The 27,149-nt window shown below is 36.8% G+C and overlaps 1 protein-coding gene across 2 annotated transcripts; it reads right to left on the reverse strand.

The window, feature by feature from the left end:
• On the reverse strand, window positions 1-25,885 carry LOC121739345 (MAGUK p55 subfamily member 7). 2 transcript variants are annotated; one of them, XM_042131745.1, is made up of 11 exons: window positions 25,540-25,885; window positions 25,190-25,464; window positions 24,826-24,957; window positions 24,447-24,476; window positions 23,526-23,693; window positions 22,941-23,137; window positions 21,151-21,266; window positions 19,597-19,914; window positions 6,694-6,864; window positions 6,427-6,599; window positions 1-1,634 (listed from the first exon to the last, which is right to left on the reverse strand). In XM_042131745.1, exons 1-11 carry the CDS (start codon window positions 25,568-25,570, stop codon window positions 1,458-1,460), a joined length of 1,788 nt encoding a protein of 595 aa, XP_041987679.1. In that variant the 5' UTR covers window positions 25,571-25,885; the 3' UTR covers window positions 1-1,457. The 2 variants fall into 2 exon arrangements, with proteins under 2 accessions (XP_041987679.1, XP_041987680.1); XM_042131746.1 differs by lacking the exon at window positions 24,447-24,476.
• Between the last annotated feature and the right edge of the window lie 1,264 nt (window positions 25,886-27,149).

A 27,149-nucleotide genomic window follows, 5' to 3' on the forward strand; every position in this document is an offset into this window, starting at 1 on the left:
CTCTTTTTAGTTTCGTTTTCGTCATGTCACTTAGCCTATCATGTATTTAACCTACGTTACAGTTTTTTTTTGGTTTTCATGTTTTTTATAAAAACATAATCTCACAACACTTTACAATTATAATGGGGCTAAACAACGTATTACATTTCTATAATTTAGGCTTTCGGTTATATTGCATGCTTACTGACAATTTGCAAAAGCATTCACGCATAGCAGCAAGAAACCAGCAGTGATTTTGAAATAAGACACAATGATACCTTCGTGATGAGACATTCTCGAAAAACAAGATTTCAATACATTTTATGAAACAAATCGCAGTAGTTAGTAAAGGCAATTAGTAAGTTAGTAAAAGTATTAGTTAATAACGCTCAGTAGAAATTCCATTTAGAAGTTTTTTAGACTATCCAATTTCCACCTTGTTGCTATGTCGAATGCTTCCAGAAAATTTGTTTTAGGCTTTATCCAATGTATTCGCGTGCGTCAGCGGACCAAAGTCCCGGGATTTTTGGTTTCGAATGCGATTCACTTGCAGATTAGCGCTAGTGACGGTTTCAGAGACCGCCATTGCGCACACAACAAGGGAAGACATTCGCACCGGAACTAGAGACTGTAAATAGTTATTTGGCCAGGAAGTCTATTTCAATGACACAAGGGTCACTATCATAGAAACTGCAAGGTAAATTAACTCTGAACGGTCTGTAAGGGCGCAAACTAACAAATTTACAACCGATCAAATTTAAACATTTGCGCCCCCTCGAATCCGCCGACAAACGCGACCAAAATGTTTACATCAAGCATTGATATTTACGTTTGACATCAGGAAGACACTTGATTTATACCTATTTTAATGTAATTTAACTCTAACATTATGCCTTCGTAACGAATGTCTATTTGAGTAACTTTATCTAACCGGCACGGTATGTATCAATGTTTCATGTAATCTATAGCTATACTACGGCGGCTTTACGGCTACTGAGTGAAGAGGTTCAGTTAACAGTTCAAGTTACGGGAGATATCGGTCGAAGGAAATACGGAAAACGAGGCGACAGCAGAATCCATATCCACTAATATTTATATTATATACATATTATAAAAACAAAGGGGTGAATAGCTTGTGCATAGCGAGGCGAGGAGCGTCACTAATTTTAAGCTACTCGAAGGAAATAAATGTAAAGAATACACAAAATAATTTCGCAAACAATACATAATGGAAGAGTAAGTTTTGTTTTTCTACGCCACGCTATACGCTCCGCTACCCACAGTCCTAACGCAAAGTTTCAATAGAAGGGGAAATGTTTGGGGAAGGGTTACATTCTCATAGCCAGCGACATGGGTCTCAGTATCTAACTTAAAAACATCCGAAACATATTCAACAACATATAACTATACTATTTCAACATGATATTATATTTGACTAGACAATAAACGTATAGGTACATCAAAAGAATTCCAATTGCTTATTGAACCCAGGACGCCGGCACCCACAGGGGCTCAGATTGGACTTTCCATGCCATCTTGAGGAGCTGCGTGAGAGCTCTCGCTAAATCTTCGTTCACTATCTCCTCGTCGAACATATAACCGTACAGAAAGTTTATGCGATTCGATGACCTGATGATGTCGTTAAACTCTTCTTCCTGAAATTAAAAGAACATTATATTACCATCGAAAAACAAAATGCAATGTTTAAATTTCATCGTGCGACTAATTTACCTACGGAAGAAGGCATTCCGCTGTATGTTCATTTACAAAATGAACAGGAGCACGATTAATTTAAGTCATCTCGTCGCCGGTTCGGTCTAAAGCTTTTATAGGTGCGAAGAGAAGAATACTGAGATAATAAATAAACACCGTTAGCCAAGTGACGCAAATTGCGTAAGAGAGATACATGTAGAAGTACAGATGCAAGGGGAAGAAATACCCATCGGTATAGAAAGGTGTTACCATCAGGGAATTGAAGAAAACATCCAGCGAAGTAGAAAACTGATGCCATAGTAAAAATCGATTGCAAATAGCTTGAGAGAGTATCATTATTAGAGTTGTGAGAAAATTCCTCAGGTAAAAACGAGTGAAATAGCTGTGCATGTACTGCCGTATGAAGCTAAGAGCACCGCCGCGCATTCTCATTAGCTGATGGGTTCGTCGCGTCCAATTTTCATAGAAAGTGCGATCTTCGCCGAATTCAGATTCTTCGAGGGCTCCCACCCCACAGGGCATGTACACATGATTTGCTTTCGTAGCGTAATGCGCCTCCAAGCAGATTGTGAATCGACGGCTAACATATTTATAGAACTCTCGGATATAGCTCAGGGGTTTGCGGGGTCGTCTGTTTATGGGTTCCAGAATGGCACGAGCCAGATTGCTGGAGAATATCGTGAAGAAGTCGCGACGATAGCGCGTACTATATTTATAAGTTCTATCCCAGTGCTCGGTAAAGCGAGTCCAAATTTCTCGGCAAGCATTCGACATCACTCTTCTGGTTCTCTTGACGTTGGACACTTGTCGCCGTAGACTCAGGCTTTTGAAATGCTCGCACATGGTCATCCCATGCTCACAGAAAATTACTTCGTGCACGCGCAACAAGATACGCCCGATGTTCCCAAACAATGCGCGCCATGAGTTGCACAAGTCTTCGTCGACGATGATAGCTCGATTTTGAAAGTCGCAAGAGAATATAAAAACCAAAAGCGTCAGTAGAAAGAAGACAGCCCTACTAGATAATCTACAGATTATACACATACTGAAGAGCAGAGGGACTCAATGTCCAAGACTAAATTTAATAAACGAAAGCGAAAAATCAAAGCTACAAGTAGAATACAACGTACCGAATCCCAAATAAGATTTGAATGCTCGATGCATTGAATTATGAAATATTGAAATTGTCTCCTTTGTTGTTGAAAATCAATCAACAGATGACCTCTCCTCGATCAGTCGGGGGTTGCTTGCGCATGCGGCCTGGTTAACTCCCACACAAAACTTTTATAGACAGGAAAAAAATACCGTCAGGTGATAACAAATGTCGAAAATGCTCGGAAACTTAGTAAAAAAGTCAACCAGGAGCACAAAAATTTCACACATCTTGGTGTTTTGTTGGTGTTCGTCAATGTTCTAAGTTGGGTTCACGTTCAACCGATAATATTCACTGCACTTTTAATATTGTCAATCACAAACAAAAGATAACTAGGCCACACCCCTCCGTATTGATCAATCAGTTATCCGGGAGAGCAAAGGATAAGCGCATGTGCATTCCGACAACAGGTGATGCAACAGCTATGCCCGGGCGAGTAGAATCCCGGGAACAGTTCAAAAGGTCTCAAATGCACTTAATCCAATTTCTCTACTGCATAATGCATTCTGTGCTTTTAGTAATGTCCTAATGGCTGATAATATACCACTGATGCACCAAAGAAAAAAACAGACAGAAAACAAAAAATCAGCACAATCACTTCACACAAGTCTAGAAGATTCGTCAAATATTTAAAGTCGTCAATGTTTAAAGTCACTTCCTAATTCCCAGCACTTTGAAATTCAACAAAGGGACGGCGTCATTACGAAAACGCATGTGCATCGCGAGCGCGTGACAACAAGTGATGCAGCATCCGGGGCCCGGGAGCTGCGTAGGATAACGCATGCGTGATATAGGTCATCTAGGTGTGTCCTTCGATACCTAAAATAGGATATTGGAGTCTGCGCAGAGCACGCAGGCGCCCTAGACGAGCTGAATCCAGAATCGATAACATTAATTGTGGAGGACGAGCTGCAGTAGATAATAAAATTGGTACCTCATTAGTGCCTTCGGAGGTTGAAAATACAGAAGAAGAAAGGGGATGGATGTACGAAGACGAAAGAAGAATGTTTTACTATTATAAAATTGACGATGACGTAATAAAAAGCTAAGAGATACGTAAAGCCTAGAACAAAGAATATAAGGCGCCCCAGATCATTTTCCAGTGAAGAAGAAAATATCAAAATTATGCCTCAAAAATATAAAGGCCTACGCTGTAGGTTTTTAAAGTAAAAAAAATCAAAATTCTGACGGGATTTCATACAAACGAACTAAAATCTACCAAAGAATAAAAATCATCAATACAATAGGATTCAATCAATCAAACGATTGCCCACGTATAATACAAGAAAATCATTATGTGTAGACAATAAGAAAACAAAGTGATTAATATTTAAGTTATGATTTAGATTAAATGGTTGTTTTTTTTAACAAATAGTCAGGTATATAGTACAGGTTCCCTGGAACATTTTATTGACTTGATTACTATCAAGATAATTTTTCGTAAGTAGCTTCCTTTTGATAAGACGAATAACAATTTCCTCTGCGAAAATCAAGAAGTCCTCGTTGACAATTACAGAACCCTAAAACGCAACCTTAACTAGCTGATTTGTTGTATATTGATAGCTTAATCATTATATAATTTATCAGTAACATGGGCGTGCCCAGGTAGGGGTAGGGAGGGGGGGGGGGGGGGGGGGGGGGGCTCGGTGGTTTTTGGCATTTATCTGGCAAGTGGGAATTAAAAACGTGTTACCTACTCTGCGTAAAATGAAGTGTTGAAAATAAAATATTTTTCAGTCAGATTAATAAAATAAATTTTCATGATTTTCAACATACCAGAATAACCATATTCTCGAAACATACATCTCGTACGCCCATGATCAGTAACATTGTCCTACAAAATATAGAAAAGTCCATATTTTAGGACCATCAAATCGAAATATTTAATTCTTGCTATCTTATCTCTGTACTTTCGAGAATTTTCGCAGAGGGAATTGTTGTTCGTCTTTTCAAAATGAAGCTACTCACGAAAAATTTGCTTCATGGTAATCAAGTCAAAAAATATTCTATGACATTCTAGTTAATTATCTGAAATTTTTATTTTCAAGGATTTGTAAGTCACAAGCAAAGCCTGAAAGAATAGACAAAATATTTTTAATTTTATTTTTATTCATAAAACAGAAAAGCTTTTTAAAGAATATATATTTTGTTTCTCTTGGAAGTAAGTTCGCATGAAGCCCAAGTAGAAAGTTTTTTTTTTTCAGAATCGACAAGAACCATTCCTAGAGATGTAACTTTCATTTGAACGATTTAAAAATTGACAAGTGTCAATGTTGACGGATGAATATGAAGAATTCTAGTGCGCAAGTCAGTCTTTTACTATCGATTTCCTAGAGATGTAACTTTCATTTGAACGATTTAAAAATTGACAAGTGTCAATGTTGACGGATGAATATGAAGAATTCTAGTGCGCAAGTCAGTCTTTTACTATCGATTTCCTAGAGATGTAACTTTCATTTGAACGATTTAAAAATTGACAAGTGTCAATGTTGACGGATGAATATGAAGAATTCTAGTGCGCAAGTCAGTCTTTTACTATCGATTTCCTAGAGATGTGACTTTCATTTGAACGATTTAAAAATTGACAAGTGTCAATGTTGACGGATGAATATGAAGAATTCTAGTGCGCAAGTCAGTCTTTTACCCTACCTGTCCCGACAGGGTTGGCAAATAAAGCTAATCAAAACTATCAAGAAGAAAGAGAAAAAAAAATTGTGGGCCATCTAATTATTCTTCTGAAGATATAGACAAAAATGTTTAGTACAGCGATGACTTTATCATGGGGTGTATACGAAGTAGCGTTTCCATTCCGCACACATTAAACGATACTTCGATGACGTTGACAGGAACCCTCCCGTCGATGACATTGACAAGAGGGTGTATTACTTGACATTGACGTGAGGGCGTATTACTTGACACTGGCAGAATGGTGCAACCCTGCATCTATGGGTGCCATTAAATAAGAAGAAGAAGACAAGAAGGTGTGTAATTGTGTATGAAACAACTGTCCCTCAAATGACATTTTACATTATGGCGGAGTCAGTTCTGATTTTGACCACGCACTAAACAGCCTTGTAAGTCAGGATAAATAAATGGAAGACAACAGGCGGTTTTTGAAATTAAAATTGTAAACTCTTTTTTGCGATATTACATCTTTTATCAATACTGCATGGTTATATGAGTAGGTATATTAAACAACGGTACGTTCTTGCACACTTTTTCAAAGCCGGTGTCCATGACAGTTCACAAAACTGACGCTTCTCATATTTGACACTGACATCTTTCAGAATGACACGCGTCACGCATGCGCATACGATTTGTTATTGTCCTTTTAAAGGTCACAACTGGGCGTGGTACGCGCATGCGTAATTAATTACTACGCACCTGGATTACGGCCATAAAATTACAACTACGCAATTTTGGAGAACACAGGTGCAGCAAACTGGCATGGTCCGTTGAAGACTCCTCGGCCTTTGAGCATCTGAAAGGCTTACCTGATCTGATGACGCCACCACGTGGTTTCAGGACAGACAAGAGAGTAGGTGTAGGTGTAGATGCGTAGGTATACACTAATGACTCACCGTGAATGCTCTAGACGACTCCTTGTCAAAAGTCGAACGGGCGTTGGCTGCTGTTCTGGTGTCAACAAGTTTCTCTAACGGCGGTGGTTTGATGAACACGATGTAGGGGCGAAGACGTGGCGTGCGCAACATTTTCAGAGCTTGCCAGTGAGGACTTAAGACACAAACCCGTCCTGCAACAAGTAATATTTCACACATTAATATATGAAAAATTAATATCGATTTTATTTAAAGCCATTATGGAAAAGTATTAAAAATGTAACTTACCGGTATTGACTATAGTTTCAACGCTTTCAGCGGATGTTCCATAAAGATTCCCTTTGTACTCGCCGTGCTCGATGAATTTCCCGTCAGAGATGTCCTGCTCCATCTTTTCACGCGTGACAAATACATATTCTTTTCCACTCTGCTCACTAGGTTTTTGCGCCCGAGAGGTATCTGAGACAAAATATTGTGGATGGTAACGTACAACTCATGAGGGTTAAAATCAAAGATGAGGTTGAGGATAATAAATAGCGGAAACATAACTGAAACGATTGGAGGCTAAACTAAAAATGAGCCCGGTCGGAGGCTGCGTAGGGGTGGTTACGGCGTCTGCGCGCGACCACGCATGCGTCACCTTATAGATTTTCCCTTGCCTTTATTGTCTGGGACTAAATGCGCAATATGGCAGCGGCTATATTGATTCTATTGGCAGTACCGACAGGAAAACTTTAAATATACTAGCTGACCCGGCAAACGTTGCTATGACATATAAATTATTTCGAGTATCAATATAAAAAGTAGATAAAAACCTATTCTCAGGCCTAACGAAAGTACATGTACAAAATTTCATTAAAATCAGTTGAGCCGTTTTGGAGTTGTTCGCGCACAACCACTGTGACACGAGAATTTTATATATTAGTTTACAGATTTAATCGTAATTTCATTTCTAGTAAACGGATATAATATACTTACTTAATACTAATTAGTGATTACAAAGCAGAAATGTTTGTTCGTTTGCTTCAAACAGGCTGAAAAAATACTAGGCCGATTTTGCTGAAATTTAGCAAAGACCACGAGAAAGAACTTATGATATTTTTATTGCCTAAAAATGTTCAATTACTATGATACGAAGGGTTCCGAGCCGTTTTTGAGCGAAAGCTGGCAAAAAATTGTGTTTTTTGTATGAGAGCTACCTTTAATATTTATTTTATTTTATTATTAACTAGCGGCTAGCTTCGCACGGGCGGACATTGATTTTTAAATATTTTTTTTTCAATCTTTATTTCTTACACAATCTTTATGTTAAGCAGAACATAAAAATGGTTTAAACTAAACGAAATGAATTAATGAAGCACTATAATATTATCCCATCAATGAAGCGGCACCCGGCTGTCGCATAACTATTATATTATAAATCTATTGTGTCTGCGATTCCCATGATCGAGGTAAGTAATAATAATTAATATTTACGTGGACTCTACGGGCGAGCACACCCGCGCGGCGCGCCTTGACGACGCGACGCCCAATTCGCAACGTGCAGCAGAAATCGTAATATTTTATTTTCGCCATAACATTAAAACCAAACGTCCAATTTTAATCATTCAAAGACCAAATATTATCTACATTAACTGTACTTAGTAATGAAATAATTTATTTTGATAAGAATTAATGCCATGAGTAAAATAAAGGCATTTAAATGTAGGCCAAACACATTTCAAGATTTTTTAATAAAAAAATGGTTATTGTGCCTCACTCAACATAGATAGGTATAGTGTGTCGCGGAATTTTTTGTAGATATTTAAAAGATCTACAATTACTTAGAACATTTTATGGTTCTATCTTTTATAGTTTAGGCAGCGTACGCGAAAAAAGTAACATTTCTGGTTGATTTTTTACACCTTGCGTCCGAAAATCCCAAATATCTTACGGAACCCTATTTTATTCCAAAATAAAATTTAGCCTATGTTCAGCAGAATTAATGTAGGATTCCAATGGTAAAAGAATCTTTCAAATCGGTCCAGTAGTTTCGGAGCCTATTCAAGACAAACAAACAATCAAATCTTTCCTCTTTATAATCGTAGTGTAGATTAATAAATTGTACAAATATAATTACGAATATTGTGAGTATTGTTATTGGTTGCCTGGAAGAGACTGCTTTCAGCAGTAAGGCCGCCGTTTCAAACTGTTTTTTTTTTCTTTTCTTTGTAACCTTTGTCAGCTGATATGTTTTATTAATAGTTCGAATTTAAGAAGTTTTTTATTTATTTAGTATTTCATGTGCCTACCTGCTACCATTATTGATTACGAGCAAAATAGGCCAAAAAAATCACGTTTGTTGTATGGGAATCCCCTTAAATATTTATTTTATTTTGTTTTTAGTATTAGTTGTTATAGCGGCAACAGAAATAAACAATCTGTGAAAAATTTAGAAGTCTAGCTATAGCGGTTATTGAGTTACAGCCTAGAGACAAATGGACAGACGGACAAACATCAAAGTCTCGGTAATAAGGTCCGGTTTTTACCCTTTGGGTACGGAACCCTAAAAACCTAATACGATATATCATTGTATGCAGTAAAGTTACAGTGCTTGTTGTTTTTGTATTTTTTCTTATTTATTATTTACGCAAAAGGGCGAATGTAATCCGGTGTTTTGGAGTCTATTTCCTTTTAGACAAATTTTAAACTCGTATAGTATAATAGTACCTGGATGACCGAGCTTTGCTCGGTATGGCAAACACTCATTGACTTCGTGTTACTTAACAACGCCATCTGCTGGAATAGCTTTAGCTGTTGTTGTGTCGTTAAAGCAATTGGTCGCTCACAAAATAGTATTATTATTCGCCAATAGATGTCAGGAAGAGTCATATTTTTCAGTTTATCGATTATCGATAAAACACGAATAAAAAGACATTTTCTAAAAATGATTCCTAGCTAAATCGATTTATCGCCCCCGAAACCCCCTACATACTAAATTTCATGAAAATCGTTGGAGCCGATTCCGAGATTCCAATAATATATATATATATATATATATATATATATATATATATATATACATATATATATATATATATATATATATATATATATATATATATATATATATATATATATATATATATATATATATATATATATATATATATATATTATTACAAGAATTGCTCGTTTAAAGATATAAGATATAGTATATACATGTATATATGTATAGTAATAGTCATTGACGTACCAGCCTATATAAGAATAATGAATATTTATATTTAAATACTTAAGTTTGAGTCTAGATCATCACCATTATCATCATCAGGTCCGTTTTTACCCTTTAAAAATGTTTAAAAATGTTATTCAATATAATTGAAATATTAGCGCCATCTAGAATATAAATGACAACATTATAAGATAGAACAATGATTGTAACTAAAAATAGATGGCGTATGACTGCTACAAATTAACTTATCGATGGCCCCAACGAATAAACGTGCAAGAGCTCTTAACCAAACTAACAGCTAATGCCTCTCCTCTCCACACAATCACCTGAGCCCAACGATGAGTTTGGTACGCCAAGAGATAACCAGCCAAGCGACCCTTTAGAAATCTGTACTGTTTGTCGCTTAGTAATGTCTGGCCGCCCAAGTATCGAAAGAGCTGATAATGGATTCTATTATCTTCGAGAAGACGGAGGTTTTAGTTATCGGTCTGTAGTTGGAAGGATTTTCTGGGAATCAGGTGCACTAAGGCTATCTTCTAAGAAGCCGGGACAATGCCAGAAGAGTAGAAGAACCGAAAATGACGCGTTAAGACGCGTTAAAATCTAGAGCACACTTTTTCAACATAATAGAAGGGATTCCGTCAGGCTCACTCGACTTTTGGATATCAAGGGCACGCAGGGCTATTTACACTGAGCGCTGATGTAACCGAATATCCGACATGATGCTCCTGTATCGTGGTATGGTCGACGCTTTTTATCCCCCGTCATCAAGGGCTGAGTTTAAGAGGAGTCCACACCTCCCTTTTTTCCATACAAACGTTGTCCCCTGTTATAATTTTTTGGTATAATTTTTTTCCTGAATATCTACAGCGCCTAATACAATGTCCCTATGTTTTATTTTTTTTCATAATTTAATTATTAAATAAGATATGAACGTTCAAAAACCCAAAAAATGGCCAGATTTTCCGCTGTGTTCAGACATCCAGAAAACAGATTTGGCTAGATTATACAAAAAAAATAAAACATAGGAACACAGCTCAAGCCTTTCTTTAATCTTTAATGAAAAAAGTACTTAAATCGGTTAAGTTTTGGAGAAGGAATCAGGGGACAACGAATCGTTGATTTTCTGTAGTTGTCTCTATCGCGTTCTTCGGTATAGGCTTGAGTTAAAGGAGACAGCTTTATATATTACACGTACTTTCTTTCCATTTCTCTAGCCCCTGGTGTATCCTCTTAACGCAAAGAGCTTACCCAGAAGAACGTCTTTGTATTTTGCGTCGTGGGCAAACGATCCATTTCCTACTTGTAGGGATGGCAGGATGGCTTTCAGATATACCATTATACCAGCTTAGGCCAGAGAACAGAATTCACGGGTTCCCAAAGGAAGGCACTCGAGTCTCTCACCAATAAGTATAGTAATTATAGTTCCAAACGTTTTTTGTCCTCCTGAAAAGTTGTCTTTTTTCGATTGCACGTTTATTCGTTGGGGCCATCGTTATGTTTATCAAAATTAGGGAAAGAAAGGAAACGACCAAAAATAAAAATGGATTTACTTTGTTATACATACTTGTGATAAAAAAAAAAACATTTATTTAGTACAACAATATCTTTCTTGCAATGAAAGAATTGGAATAATATATTTTTTTAAGAAATATTTGGTACCAATTACCATACTTTTGTCGGGATATGCATGGTGATGACGATGAAGTAGGCGTGTTCTGTCGAAGGTCACCAATGTGGGTATTATGCGTGATGGCCACAAAGGAATATCTTCCGACCGAGCGAGGTAGTATACTTCAGCGAGGTGGTATAGTATAATAGTACGGTCAGGCCGGAGACTACGTGATACATTTCAGTACAGACCGACGCACTGAGAAAACTTCGATAGCGTGATGCAGGAATGTGGCGCTACTTGTGGGTCACACTTTACTAATTACTATACGATAAATAAATAATATTATAGGCGTTATTATGAAGCCCAAGGGCGTCGCCAGCCGATGGCGCAGGGGGGGTGGGGGGGGGGCAAGTTGGCTTTACCTACTACAATTCATACCTTTCTCATTTTCTATGAATGAGAAAAGTATTAAGTAGGTATGAATTGTAGGTAAAGTCGACAACACATGAAGCTTTTCACTTGTACTACGAGCCTTACATCTACAGCGATTGTAATAACAACAGTATCTTAGTACATAGGTATATTCTGTGACAGTGCAGAGTCCAATGTATAAAACTACACGAGCACGAGCTCATGACTATGCCATAAAAAACTTGTAAATAACTTATAATAACATAATATTATATATATTAGGCAACTTTCTTAGAATCTCTAGGGGGGAGGGGGGGAGGGGCAGCCTGCTGCCCCTCCCCCCCTGGCGACGCTCTTGATGAAGCCTTTTGTCTTTTCCCGTGTTTTGGGCCATAGTCACAAGTGTGGAAGTACATAATACTGGTTAACTCGAACAAACTAACACCCAAGAACCCACAAAAATAGCTTACTGCGCAATATACCCCATATTAAAAAGCCTTAAATTCCCAATAAAATAATAATAATAATATCTATGGACGCTAAAATTTGTCGTAAAACATAATTATAAAGGGTCTCAATAAACAAATATAGTATTGACGCGTCTGGACGTTATCTTAGTACTTATATCGTGATAGTTCTAGACGGTTCCATCAGGACCTAGATCGATAAGTCCTGGTAAACTGCATCACGCAGACGCGGGTATGCACTGGACGAATGCAACTCCCACCCGTCGACTCCGTGTAGAGTCAGCAGAAAATTAATATGGTTAATAATATGTATTATGTACTTAGTTTAAAAAAACTAAAAAATATATATTTTTTCAAAAAATTTAACAAATTATTGCATTGTCATTGGCACTTACCTACCTAAATGTATGTAAAGTTTCGAATTATTTTGACTGCTATGAAGATAGGTTAAAATCATGCTCAAAGATTCCGTTATATCCATACAGCCCAAGCAAATAAAAGCGTGTTAAAAAGGAGGCGCCTATATTAACAGTGCCGGCGTTGGGCGTAGGCGACGCGTCCGCCCTCGGCCTCGCGGTCCTAGGGGCCTTGCGGCCTCACGCCCCTTGGACCACGACGATTTTTTTAGGATTTACGAGATTAAAATTCTCTCGACAAAATCCATCGTCTTGCGTCATCCATCAGAGGGCCTCGCAAAACATATTATCTTGCCCACACCAAATTTTGGTCTTGCCCCGCCACTACTTTCAAAAATACTATTTTATGTAAAAAATATTTAAAAAAAACTGAAACAGTAACCCTTTTAGCTTGTCCGGTTTTTTTTCATAAAAATTGTTAGTGATCCTCTGATGATGATAATGGTGATGATCTAGACTCAAACTTAAGTATTTAAATATAAATATTCATTATTCTTATATAGGCTGGTACGTCAATGACTATTACTATACATATATACATGTATATACTATATCTTATATCTTTAAACGAGCAATTCTTGTAATAATATATATATATATATATATATATATATATATATATATATATATATATATATATATATATATATATATATATATATATATATATATATATATATATATATATATATATATATATTATTACAAGAATTGCTCGTTTAAAGATATAAGATATAGTATATACATGTATATATGTATAGTAATAGTCATTGACGTACCAGCCTATATAAGAATAATGAATATTTATATTTAAATACTTAAGTTTGAGTCTAGATCATCACCATTATCATCATCAGAGGATCACTAACAATTTTTATGAAAAAAAACCGGACAAGCTAAAAGGGTTACTGTTTCAGTTTTTTTTAAATATTTTTTACATAAAATAGTATTTTTGAAAGTAGTGGCGGGGCAAGACCAAAATTTGGTGTGGGCAAGATAATATGTTTTGCGAGGCCCTCTGATGGATGACGCAAGACGATGGATTTTGTCGAGAGAATTTTAATCTCGTAAATCCTAAAAAAATCGTCGTGGTCCAAGGGGCGTGAGGCCGCAAGGCCCCTAGGACCGCGAGGCCGAGGGCGGACGCGTCGCCTACGCCCAACGCCGGCACTGTTAATATAGGCGCCTCCTTTTTAACACGCTTTTATTTGCTTGGGCTGTATGGATATAACGGAATCTTTGAGCATGATTTTAACCTATCTTCATAGCAGTCAAAATAATTCGAAACTTTACATACATTTAGGTAGGTAAGTGCCAATGACAATGCAATAATTTGTTAAATTTTTTGAAAAAATATATATTTTTTAGTTTTTTTAAACTAAGTACATAATACATATTATTAACCATATTAATTTTCTGCTGACTCTACACGGAGTCGACGGGTGGGAGTTGCATTCGTCCAGTGCATACCCGCGTCTGCGTGATGCAGTTTACCAGGACTTATCGATCTAGGTCCTGATGGAACCGTCTAGAACTATCACGATATAAGTACTAAGATAACGTCCAGACGCGTCAATACTATATTTGTTTATTGAGACCCTTTATAATTATGTTTTACGACAAATTTTAGCGTCCATAGATATTATTATTATTATTTTATTGGGAATTTAAGGCTTTTTAATATGGGGTATATTGCGCAGTAAGCTATTTTTGTGGGTTCTTGGGTGTTAGTTTGTTCGAGTTAACCAGTATTATGTACTTCCACACTTGTGACTATGGCCCAAAACACGGGAAAAGACAAAAGGCTTCATCAAGAGCGTCGCCAGGGGGGGAGGGGCAGCAGGCTGCCCCTCCCCCCCTCCCCCCTAGAGATTCTAAGAAAGTTGCCTAATATATATAATATTATGTTATTATAAGTTATTTACAAGTTTTTTATGGCATAGTCATGAGCTCGTGCTCGTGTAGTTTTATACATTGGACTCTGCACTGTCACAGAATATACCTATGTACTAAGATACTGTTGTTATTACAATCGCTGTAGATGTAAGGCTCGTAGTACAAGTGAAAAGCTTCATGTGTTGTCGACTTTACCTACAATTCATACCTACTTAATACTTTTCTCATTCATAGAAAATGAGAAAGGTATGAATTGTAGTAGGTAAAGCCAACTTGCCCCCCCCCCACCCCCCCTGCGCCATCGGCTGGCGACGCCCTTGGGCTTCATAATAACGCCTATAATATTATTTATTTATCGTATAGTAATTAGTAAAGTGTGACCCACAAGTAGCGCCACATTCCTGCATCACGCTATCGAAGTTTTCTCAGTGCGTCGGTCTGTACTGAAATGTATCACGTAGTCTCCGGCCTGACCGTACTATTATACTATACCACCTCGCTGAAGTATACTACCTCGCTCGGTCGGAAGATATTCCTTTGTGGCCATCACGCATAATACCCACATTGGTGACCTTCGACAGAACACGCCTACTTCATCGTCATCACCATGCATATCCCGACAAAAGTATGGTAATTGGTACCAAATATTTCTTAAAAAAATATATTATTCCAATTCTTTCATTGCAAGAAAGATATTGTTGTACTAAATAAATGTTTTTTTTTTTATCACAAGTATGTATAACAAAGTAAATCCATTTTTATTTTTGGTCGTTTCCTTTCTTTCCCTAATTTTGATAAACATAACGATGGCCCCAACGAATAAACGTGCAATCGAAAAAAGACAACTTTTCAGGAGGACAAAAAACGTTTGGAACTATAATTACTATACTTATTGGTGAGAGACTCGAGTGCCTTCCTTTGGGAACCCGTGAATTCTGTTCTCTGGCCTAAGCTGGTATAATGGTATATCTGAAAGCCATCCTGCCATCCCTACAAGTAGGAAATGGATCGTTTGCCCACGACGCAAAATACAAAGACGTTCTTCTGGGTAAGCTCTTTGCGTTAAGAGGATACACCAGGGGCTAGAGAAATGGAAAGAAAGTACGTGTAATATATAAAGCTGTCTCCTTTAACTCAAGCCTATACCGAAGAACGCGATAGAGACAACTACAGAAAATCAACGATTCGTTGTCCCCTGATTCCTTCTCCAAAACTTAACCGATTTAAGTACTTTTTTCATTAAAGATTAAAGAAAGGCTTGAGCTGTGTTCCTATGTTTTATTTTTTTTGTATAATCTAGCCAAATCTGTTTTCTGGATGTCTGAACACAGCGGAAAATCTGGCCATTTTTTGGGTTTTTGAACGTTCATATCTTATTTAATAATTAAATTATGAAAAAAAATAAAACATAGGGACATTGTATTAGGCGCTGTAGATATTCAGGAAAAAAATTATACCAAAAAATTATAACAGGGGACAACGTTTGTATGGAAAAAAGGGAGGTGTGGACTCCTCTTAAACTCAGCCCTTGATGACGGGGGATAAAAAGCGTCGACCATACCACGATACAGGAGCATCATGTCGGATATTCGGTTACATCAGCGCTCAGTGTAAATAGCCCTGCGTGCCCTTGATATCCAAAAGTCGAGTGAGCCTGACGGAATCCCTTCTATTATGTTGAAAAAGTGTGCTCTAGATTTTAACGCGTCTTAACGCGTCATTTTCGGTTCTTCTACTCTTCTGGCATTGTCCCGGCTTCTTAGAAGATAGCCTTAGTGCACCTGATTCCCAGAAAATCCTTCCAACTACAGACCGATAACTAAAACCTCCGTCTTCTCGAAGATAATAGAATCCATTATCAGCTCTTTCGATACTTGGGCGGCCAGACATTACTAAGCGACAAACAGTACAGATTTCTAAAGGGTCGCTTGGCTGGTTATCTCTTGGCGTACCAAACTCATCGTTGGGCTCAGGTGATTGTGTGGAGAGGAGAGGCATTAGCTGTTAGTTTGGTTAAGAGCTCTTGCACGTTTATTCGTTGGGGCCATCGATAAGTTAATTTGTAGCAGTCATACGCCATCTATTTTTAGTTACAATCATTGTTCTATCTTATAATGTTGTCATTTATATTCTAGATGGCGCTAATATTTCAATTATATTGAATAACATTTTTAAACATTTTTAAAGGGTAAAAACGGACCCGTTTACTAAGACTTCGTTGTCTGTCCGTCTGCCTGTCTGTATCAAGGCTGTATCCTGAGAACCGCGCTAACTAAACAGTTATCACAAATTGTGTATTTCTGTTTCCGCTACCGAAAGACACTTAAAATGTTTACAAAACACTTAGTTAAGTACTGTATTTATGTTTTTTATAAAATTAAATAATAGTAATAACTAGCTAAAAGCCGAGTTTTGTGAGGGCTCGCGTCATTTTTCTGGGTGGTAATAATCTTCAATGCAGTTTTTTTAATAGTAACGTTACCCTGACGGACCGATGATATCACATCTACTGTCTACATAATGTTATAAATAAAAATAAAAATTAGTACTGGGCCCACACCGTTCAAAACATTAAGATCATAATTAAGCAATTTATAAAACAAGAAAATATTGTTATTACATAATATATGATAATATATAATATGCATATATTATATTCTATCTTTTCTATATAATATATTAAAAAGTCCATGGCGTGATGGACTACAATTACAATTAAGTTATAATATTATTTCAATTAATGAGAAAAAGATAGCAAAAAAGGATATGGGCGAATAGCCCATAGACAGCCCCAAATTACATAATAAAAAATAAAATACTTTATTAAAGCACAAATCAATAGACGTGATAATTTTTCCCTAAAGTGTACCACAAAACTCAGGTTCTGAGATATACTAGGATTAGCTTCGCTCGCCCTGATTAAGAGGGATTCCCATACAACAGCCACAATTTTTTACCTATTTATGCTAAAACCCTTCGTGAGCGAATCCAGCTCGCACTTGGCTGATATTTTAACTAATATTGTTTTGCTACTCAAGCTTATATTATACCAACACATACTCTCATAAATATTGGAATATAAACGTATAATTTGCTTCCAGTATTAATAGAATATACTCCAGCTTCACAAAGAAGTTATGATGACTGATCTTGATACTTGAGTGAGATTGATATTGGTAAAGAATAAAAAACTCAAGTGCCTCTCAACGCTTGAGTCGGGAATGTTAATATTTAAAACTACAGATAATATGACAGACAGAATAGGCAAAGCTACTTTAGTATTTTTTTAACAAAGGCTTTGGTTTAACAAAAGGTGTTAATCGGTCACTTCAGTGTGGCCCAGGAAACATCTAGGCTAATCTAGTATAAGGTTGCTGTATTCATAACATAACTAAAGAAGGTTTTACGCTAAGAACTGGGCCTTCCAGGGGATTGGGTTACGTTACTTTATTATTTAGTTGAATTAAAAATATTTTTTTATTGAATTAAGAATTATTACATCACAGACAATAAAGGTAAATAGGAAGGAGATGTTGTATCAACAAAGCTGAAACAAAAAAAAATAGCAGCACAGTTTAGTTTCAAATAAACTTTAGGTAAGCGTTATATCTAATCAAGCCAAGCAAAATAAAATAAGAAAATAAGGTGCACGAAATACAAAAGCAAACAAAAAAAATATAGTGTCACATATTTTGCAGAGCAGTTTAAAGTTCATAATGAAAAAATAGACAAAATAAAAAACTTTAATATTCGCTTATAACAAATGTTTTCTTATTATTTTCTACGAATAATAAAAACTAAGGAATCGTAACTCCCATACTATTACCGTTCTGAAGGTTCCTTTTGATCTGTCATTTAACGTCAATATTGCAAATGTAGGTACCTAAAGTACACTTTTTTGGCAAGTATTGTGGAGCATGTTTTATGACGTGGTTACTTTTCCTTAGTTTTTATTATTCGTAGATTATTTTCCTTAAAAAAAGACGCAAGCAAGACTTCGGTGCAAGTTCGCAAGAAGCGGTAATCGCTTACAAGACGGTAATCGCTTTCAAGACGGTAGTCGATTACAAGACGGTAATCGCTTACAAGACGGTAATCGCTTACAAGATGGTAATCGCTTTCAAGACGGTAGTCGATTACAAGACGGTAATCGCTTACAAGACGGTAATCGCTTACAAGACGGTATTCGCTTGTAAGGTAGGCATAGCTTATGTGGCAATCATCATTCGCAAGGTGGTCATCGCTTAGAATACAGTAATCACTTAGATGGCGGTTACATCTAGGAGGATCAATTATGATCCTCCTAGATATAACCGCCATCTTAACAGGTGGCTCGGTCTTTAATCAATTCGTCGTGGCTTGCAAGACAATATTGCTTGAAGCCGGTAATTCTCACAAGTCCATAATCACAAAGCGGTAATCCCTTACAGAGAGGTGATTACTTACAGGGCGGTAATCGCTTATAGAGACGGTAATTGCTTACCCAAGACTCTTCAATCAATTCAGCTGTATATTTTCACAATAAAAAATAAAGTATTGAACGCAATAAAACAGAGACAAACTTATGACTCTGTTTTATTGCGTTTATTACAACCCTGTTTTATTCAATTAACAATAATTAAAAATATTGATCTCAATTTGTTTTAAATGTTTGTAGTTGCATTGCGACTTAAAAACGTTAACCAATGAAATATTAAATAAGATTCGCAATTTTATCAAAAATCTCAATAATGAAGTTATAAAAAATATATTATTTCAACACAAAGTATAATTTTTAGAAATATGATTTAAAATGCTGCGTTACTTGTTTAATAATATTGTGGTACATACATACTATACAATTTACATAATATATACATCGCGTAGCATGATTGTTAAAGTGAGCAGTTGAAAATGCAATAAAATAACGAAACTCACTAAGGATAATTACTAAGTAAAGACAAATTAATTAGGGAGAAGACAAAATAGTAATCAGGAAGTTCTATAATATTAGCATTGCATAATAATTATTCGTATCTCGCCAATTATTTCGAAAATTAAATTACATGAATTCACAGGAAGAATGAGCCATCAACTAGCGAGCAGTACACAAGAAAACTAGCGAGCAGTACCTACACAAGAATTGCAGAGAGTGTGGACCATTTGTCCTCAAAAAAAAATTACAATACTTACAAGGCACAGGAGTGACATATTTCTCCGGATCAGTCGCAATCAGTCTTCTACGTAGCTCGTTACGACCAACGCCCGGGGCGCCAACTAGCACTATCGGCCGGACGAACCCGGGCCTCGGGTACAGCCTGGCCACCTCCTCGTAAGTGGGCACCATTTCTCGGTCAAAGTCGTCGTTCTCCTTTATGTCGTATATGATCTTCTTGACCTTGGGCGTCGACTTGCATGGTAACAGTGCGGTCGCGTTTGGCGTCGGCGAGCAGGGCGTTTTGGGGGCACAGTCGGTATTAGCTGTAGAGGGGCTACATAGTGCCGGCTTGCCTGTCAAAAAAAATGCCTTTAGTATTTCTCCAAAAGAGTATGCCTATATAATAGGGATGACGACAAGGTCAAAGATTAGCTGATTTTTAATAAAATAAAGACATAGCGATAAAAATAAGTATTCCCAAAATTTCAGCTTCATAAGTAATATGTATTCTTTTTTTGTTATGAGCCTTCAAATTTAGATAGTCAAGTCGATTTTATTTTTATAAAATTTCTTAATTTTTTGTATACCATTCGATAAGTTAGGCAATTCACAACAATTTTTATATGAGACCACTTTCATAAACGCAATATTTAACATAGCTATCGAACAAAATCTTCCCGCGATGCGTACAAACTAGCTATGCGTGACGTCACCTGGTTAGTTGACATTTTGTATGGAGGGTTTTGGGAAGGTCTATTTTATGTGAGTTTTGAATTGTGATATCCTGGAGGGTTTTTAAGTCATTTTTTCACCGATATTTCTATGTTTACTTACCAACAAGAAAAAAAATTCGTCATGCCTATTCACTACAAGTTGCGAGTTAAAACAATTTTCCGCGATAAAAAAGGTAACAAAGTACCTATCCTTCCGTGTGATACGTTCAGTAGACACGAAGCCTATTTAATGCAGACAAACATACAAACTACTCTACTTATTGAATCAACAATCTGTGGAATCAACCTTATGGATACAGTGGTATTACCAAGTACTATGACAAAATGTGAATATTTTACTTTTAGCAATGTTACCATGCTTTGACTTAGGATCCGTTGTATCATTTATTAAAATAAAATCGGCCAAGTACGAGTCCGACTAGTGCACGAAGGGTTCCAACTTCCATACCCTTAAAGAGCGAAAATTTATTTTCTAAATTTTCATTAAAAATAAAAATAAAAAATTAATTAAGGATTTTGTGAATATTTTAAGTGCTTACTTGTTGCCATTATTGATTACGAGCGAAAAAGACCAAACAAATCACGTTTGTTGTATCGGAGCCCCTTTTGATAATTTATTTTATTTTATTATTAGTATGTGTTGTAAATGACACGGTTGATACAACAGGAGATACAGCCTTAGATAACATTCGAGGACGACTTCCCAATACGTCGCGCCCCACGTCGCAGACAATACGTACTTAGTGTTAGTTTTAGTATAAATAATAAATATACGTATGTTAGTCTGTAAGGTATTTATAATATGGACCAAGTTAACCGAATTAAATAAATAAATAAATAATCCTAATTACCTACCGTCTAAAGTTTGTGGATCAGTCTGTCTGTCGTGAAGGATGCGGCCCTCCTGCAGGGCCCTGGAGGGTATCAAACCGGCTCGCATAATACGATCACCTTCGCGGCGTGCCTGCCACCTGAAACACAATATACAATGACATACTTTGACGTTGAACATTTTTCCTATATTTTCACTCGAAGGCTCTGTGCGAACCAGTGGTAGCCACCATGTAGATTTCTGATTTTCTAATGCTAAGTACTCACATACGGTTTTGCTCGATAGTTTTACTCGGAATCGAAGGAAATGACATAATTTGCTAGGTACTCACATACGGTGTTGCTCGATAGTTTTACTCGAAATCGAGCAAAAACCACGCGTGGACCGCAAAACTCACAGCTCGAAGGCTCGCATCGAGCCAGTTTGAAGGCTCGAATCGAGCCGGCGCCACAATTTTTTGACACTAGTTTTTATTATTCGTAGCTAATTTCCTTCGAACAGGAATAAAACTATCGAGCAATGCTGAATGTGTGTACGAAAGCCCGAGCCGTTTTTTTTTACTCTACATGATTGCTCGATCGAGCAAAACCGTATGTGAGTACTTACACTATGACATATTTAATTCCAGCGAGCCTTCGAGCTGTCAGTTTTTGCGGTCCACGCTGTGGTTATTGCTCGATTTGGAGTAAAACTATCGAACAAAAACGGTGAGAGTACTTAGCTTAAGATCTGTTTCGAATTTATTCAGAAATAAAATAATTTTTACTTTATTTACATATTTAAAACCTCGAAGCATGATGCATCATGCAGGATTGTGGCGCTAGTTGGTCGGCCAGACGGCGAAATGTTAAAGACTTTAGTTAGGTACTCTCATAAATAGCTAGGGCCTAGGGCAACGAAAACTTAATGACCGATGCGAAGCGGACAACCAATTAAAAATACGCCCTTTATAAAGTGGTGTGTTTTTCGGAGGACTATTTTTTTACTCAGCTACTAAACCTCGAGAAAAGCTGACATAGTTCGGATTATGTAGGGCATTCGCTGCGTTGAGCGCGTGCCCGGCGCGGGCGCCCGCGCCATTCGGACCACAGAATACAAATTACTTAGGCATGGAGAAGAACATTAACTGCATACTAAAAATTTTCCCGGAATATACTAACGCCATCTATCGGCTCGCCCCCACAAACTTACTAACCCGCGAAATTTAAACGTATGGGAATTTATAGGGAAACTAGTTGCTTGCGTTGGCCCGACTGCATGCAGTCTAGCGGTCTGAGTTCCGAGTTCACCGTACAGTGTTCTCTGTAACCTATGTGGTGGCGTAGAACCCTTTCCACACCATAGGTCTCAGACCGTCGGCTTTTGTGTGTAGGGTTCTAAGCCACCACATAGTTAACAGAGAACGCGGAACACAGAACTTGGAACTCTGACCGTTCGACCGCATGCAGTGGGGTCGATGCCTTAGATTTTAATTTAAATAAAATAAGGTTTTGTGTCACACTAGTAAGAAACTTGAGGCACGATATTATATTAGCAATTATTAGTAATTGTGAAAATTTAAGTTTCTCACTTTGTTTAAAAAAAAAAAAGAAGATTAAAGTTAAAACCAGAATGGGATGGTCTAATGGGAGTTACGATTCCTTAGTTTTTATTATTAGTAGCGTGAACCTTTTCCAAATATACGTTTTTACTAATTATATGAATTTTAGTATTTACTTAGTATAATTTGAAAATAAGAGGTTTTATTGGTTATCATTTTTTATTTTTCTGGTAGTGTGTTCTGATTTTTGCCCAAAGTAAAAAGGATACTTACCAATAAGCATCATCTTGAGAAACAATATGTAGTATGTCGCCTTTTTTAAAGCTCAGACCCGCCTCTTTACAAGGTATGTAAGGATCCTCTGCAGGGTTATAGTTGAAAAGTGCACGAACTCTTACTTTACTCTCCCTCGATCCTCCTTTACCGAACGATGGAACCAATTTGAATGTAATTGTTCCCTCCGAGTTTTGCTGTTAATAAAATTGTGTTAATTCAAGCACAATGAAAAAAATACACAGAAAAACCACTCTACATAGAAACTGTGAAAATAGTTTCACTACTACATGCATACAGAGCAACTCTGCTGTATTATGCTAGTGATAGCATAGTATAGCAGACCCGCCTTTTAGGAAATGACATAATATTATGTTTGGAGTAAGTACGTGAGTTTGTGATCTTTCTAAGTAGTTTTTTCTCTGTGTGAAAGCATATATTTTATAATACAATATTAAATAATTAGCAGAAACTAATGTCTAAAACTTTTAATATTATGGTTTTTACTCATGTGAAGACCACACTCAAATAAGATAGAAGAAAAAGACAGTTAGCACTTTTATATAAAATACACTACTAACTCACCAAGATAGTCAGAACATCAGCAGGAGTTTTGTTTTCAACGCTAATTCCATTGACTTCTATAACTTCATCTCCGGCATGTATCAGACCTGACCTATCGGCTGCTCCACCATGCATGACACGAGCAATAACAATCTTCCCAGTCTCCTCATCCGTTTTAATCGTAGCACCCTTAAAATTGTTCCATATAAACCATAATAAAAGTAACAATAAATTCAACCAATATTTCTTCCTTTGCATTACCTTAATGTCTTTGTAAAATTGGAAGTATCTTATATCTTTAAACGAGCAATTCTTGTATATATATATATATATAATTGGAATCTCGAAATCGGCTCCAATGATTTTCATGAAATTTAGTATATAGGGGGTTTCGGGGACGATAAATCGATCTAGCTAGGAATAATTTTTAGAAAATGTCATTTTTTTCGTGTTTTATCGAATACCGAGCAAAGCTCAGTCAAATAGCTAGTAATGATATAAATAGCTAATATTACACTGGAGGCTGGAGCGCAACAAACAAAATAATACAAAACATGACAATGACAGTAATATATTTCAATAATAAAAGTAGGGCAATGCAGAGGCAAAATAATAAGCATGTGACAACATCTATCCTAGTGGGGTGTTACAGCCAATAGACAAGGGATATTTAAAAATAATAGAACAAACAATGTGTATTGTGGGTTTCAAATAAATAAAGCCCAAACCTAAGGGTATAAGAAATCAGTACCAATACAGACATCTAGAGATAGCAGCTAAATAATTTATCATTATGGGATAACAATAATTAATACTCTGTGAAGAAATAGGCTCAAATAAAATAGAAGTAAAATGGTGAACATTTTCATTGGATAAATTAAAGCAATACATATCTGAAAATAAATGAAATACTTAAGTTTATACATAAACTTATAAACTTACCACTATAGGCTCTGCACTCTGAGCTCCACCCTTTTAATGAAAAAATTGTACTTGAATAGCCATTATTTTAATACATAAACATTATTTATATTTCATGAATAAAAAGATATTTTAATGTCATAAAAATGTAACACATCAAGTAACTTTTTAACTTTTATAGGCAGTATATAATTTTTAAGGCTCATTATTTTATACAATATGTAATGAAATATAATCTAGATATAATATTTTTATTTTTTAAGTATTTTAATAAGGTATATAGCTGCTATTTCTAAATGGGTTTCATATAAATTTATGACCTTATTTCATTTTGTTCACAGTACACAGTTTGAAGTTAGTGTGTTATGTTTTTTGTGAATTCTAACGATTTTTCACATACCAATGGTTCGTCACTTTTGACTAGCTGAACTATTTTTACAGTTTCCTCCTCCTCATCAGCATCTTGTGGTATATCGGGCAGATGTGGATAGTAATCTTTTTGTGCTACAGCATCATGCGTGCATAGAATAGCCTATAAAAATATTGACATTAAAATGAGTACAAAGTTCTTTTTAATACTGTATTTTAAAAATACCTAGAGGCCGTACATCAAATTAAGATCTCTGGGTCAAACATATACAATATCTAACAACATTTCCTTATGAGTGTGCACTCTTCCCTTTTGTAATTCCACCAAAGTCACCTAAAACTCACTGTACTTTATCAAGAGATCTTCAAATTGGCACGGCATATATAATACTTACCTGAAAATGTGGTTTTTGGAGCAAGCTAAGAAGTTCCTGATACTCTTTAGAGGCTATGACCACTTCTCCAAACATTTCCAGTACTTCTAAGGTAACTTGCATAGCATTAGATAGTAAAGGGTAGAACTTGTCATCCTTGCATTGAGCTGCTACAATTTTATTGTGCACTTGCACAAGTGCATGAAGTTGTTTGGATTGTAAAAGCTCATTCAAAAAAGCAACATCTTCCCCATTAGACTGAACTTCTTTTAGTGAAGACAACAGTCGCGTAAGTGCTAAAATAGGTATAAAAATTTAAAATAATATTGACAATATTTTTTCAAAAATGTGCAGTAAACTTGTACACTTACCTGGGTCCCAATTTTCAGTGCTGGTTTCCATTTTTCATAACGTTATAAACTATTGCATAAATATAACAACAAATATTCTTTTCTCTATCCTACGGTAACATATCTTTTGGTCATTGAAAAATGACGTGTTTATGATCGATTTCTTAGCGCAATATAGTTTGCAGACTAGGACAGCCCAACTGATGTTTCATTTTTATGATTGAATATTTATTCCGTCACTTATCTACAATCCTTACTATATGAAGGCGCTGAAAATCTTTTGTTATAACAGGCCAATTTAGATTAGGATGCAGTGGAAGGTGCATAATTTTTAAATTTTTCCATTGTCCTGCGGTTCCCCATATTCTGTAAAGTCAAAACCCATAGATTAAGGATGTCCGATGTCTAAACCTGAAACCACAGACTAACTTTGTGACAGAAATTATTTTTTACAATGAAATTATTATTCTCTATGGATTTATGTTATTGTTGCCAAAATAAAAAAAACGTATTTGTTTTGGTTTTGAAATTCGCAACTCGAAATTATAGTCGGCTGACGCCTGACGGCGCGGCTGTACACTCTCGCCGAGAGCTCCCGGGCGAGAGTCTCGTGTGAGAGCCCCTTGCCGAGAGCCCCTCCCGAGTGCAATCATGTACATTCTCGCTTAATTCAATCGCAGATATATAATGAACTCAGAGAAGATAGACCATTATTTTTCTCTATGAGATGGACGAAACCACTTCTCTTGCAGCTGCCGTAGCTCTCTGTGCTATGAGCAGTGCTATTATAAATAATTAGTAATTACCAAATATTTAAACAATAAAAATAAAATTATACGTGGGAGAGCCATACTTCGGCACGAATGGGCCGGCTCAACCGGAGAAATACCACGTTCTCACAGAAAACCGGCGTGAAACAGCGCTTTTTCGCTGAATGAGTGAGTTTACCGGAGGCCCAATCCCCTACCCTATTCCCTTCCCTACCCTCCCCTATTCCCTCCCCATCCCTACCCTCCCCTATAACCCTATTCCCTCAAAGGCCGGCAACGCACCTGCAGCTCTTCTTATGCTGCGGGTGTCCATGGGCGACGGAAGTTGCTTTCCATCAGGTGACCCGTTTGCTCGTTTGCCCCCTTATTTCATAAAAAAAAGAAATGGCGAAAACGTATATCTACGATCAATGATCACTGATCACCATGCATCACAAACTTATAAATAAGTCTATGCCATGCCATGCATCGAAAGATATCGTTGTAATCCAAAGATCTTGTAATCATATTTAAAGGGCCCATTCACGGCAGGACTGTACGGCAGTCCTGCAGTGAATGGGCCGCACTGATTGGTTCACACTCGGTGTTGCCGGCTGGAACACCGAATGTGAACCAATCTGTAATGCCCATTCACTGCAGGACTGCCGTGCAGTCCTGCCGTGAATGGGCTTTTTAAATTTTATTTCTAACAGATAATGACTGATAATGACGTTTAATATTGTTATTTTTCTGTTCTGCACTGTATAGCGGCGCGAGTCGCGACTAGTAGTGAAAAACGCGAGAGGGTACAGTAATGCGCTCGCTTTCCTCGCGAGACCCTTTGTCTCGGGCGCAAAATACCGACACCGGACCGAGAGGGTC

Source organism: Aricia agestis, chromosome Z, assembly GCF_905147365.1.
Source record: "Aricia agestis chromosome Z, ilAriAges1.1, whole genome shotgun sequence".
NCBI classification, from domain to species: domain Eukaryota; kingdom Metazoa; phylum Arthropoda; class Insecta; order Lepidoptera; family Lycaenidae; genus Aricia; species Aricia agestis.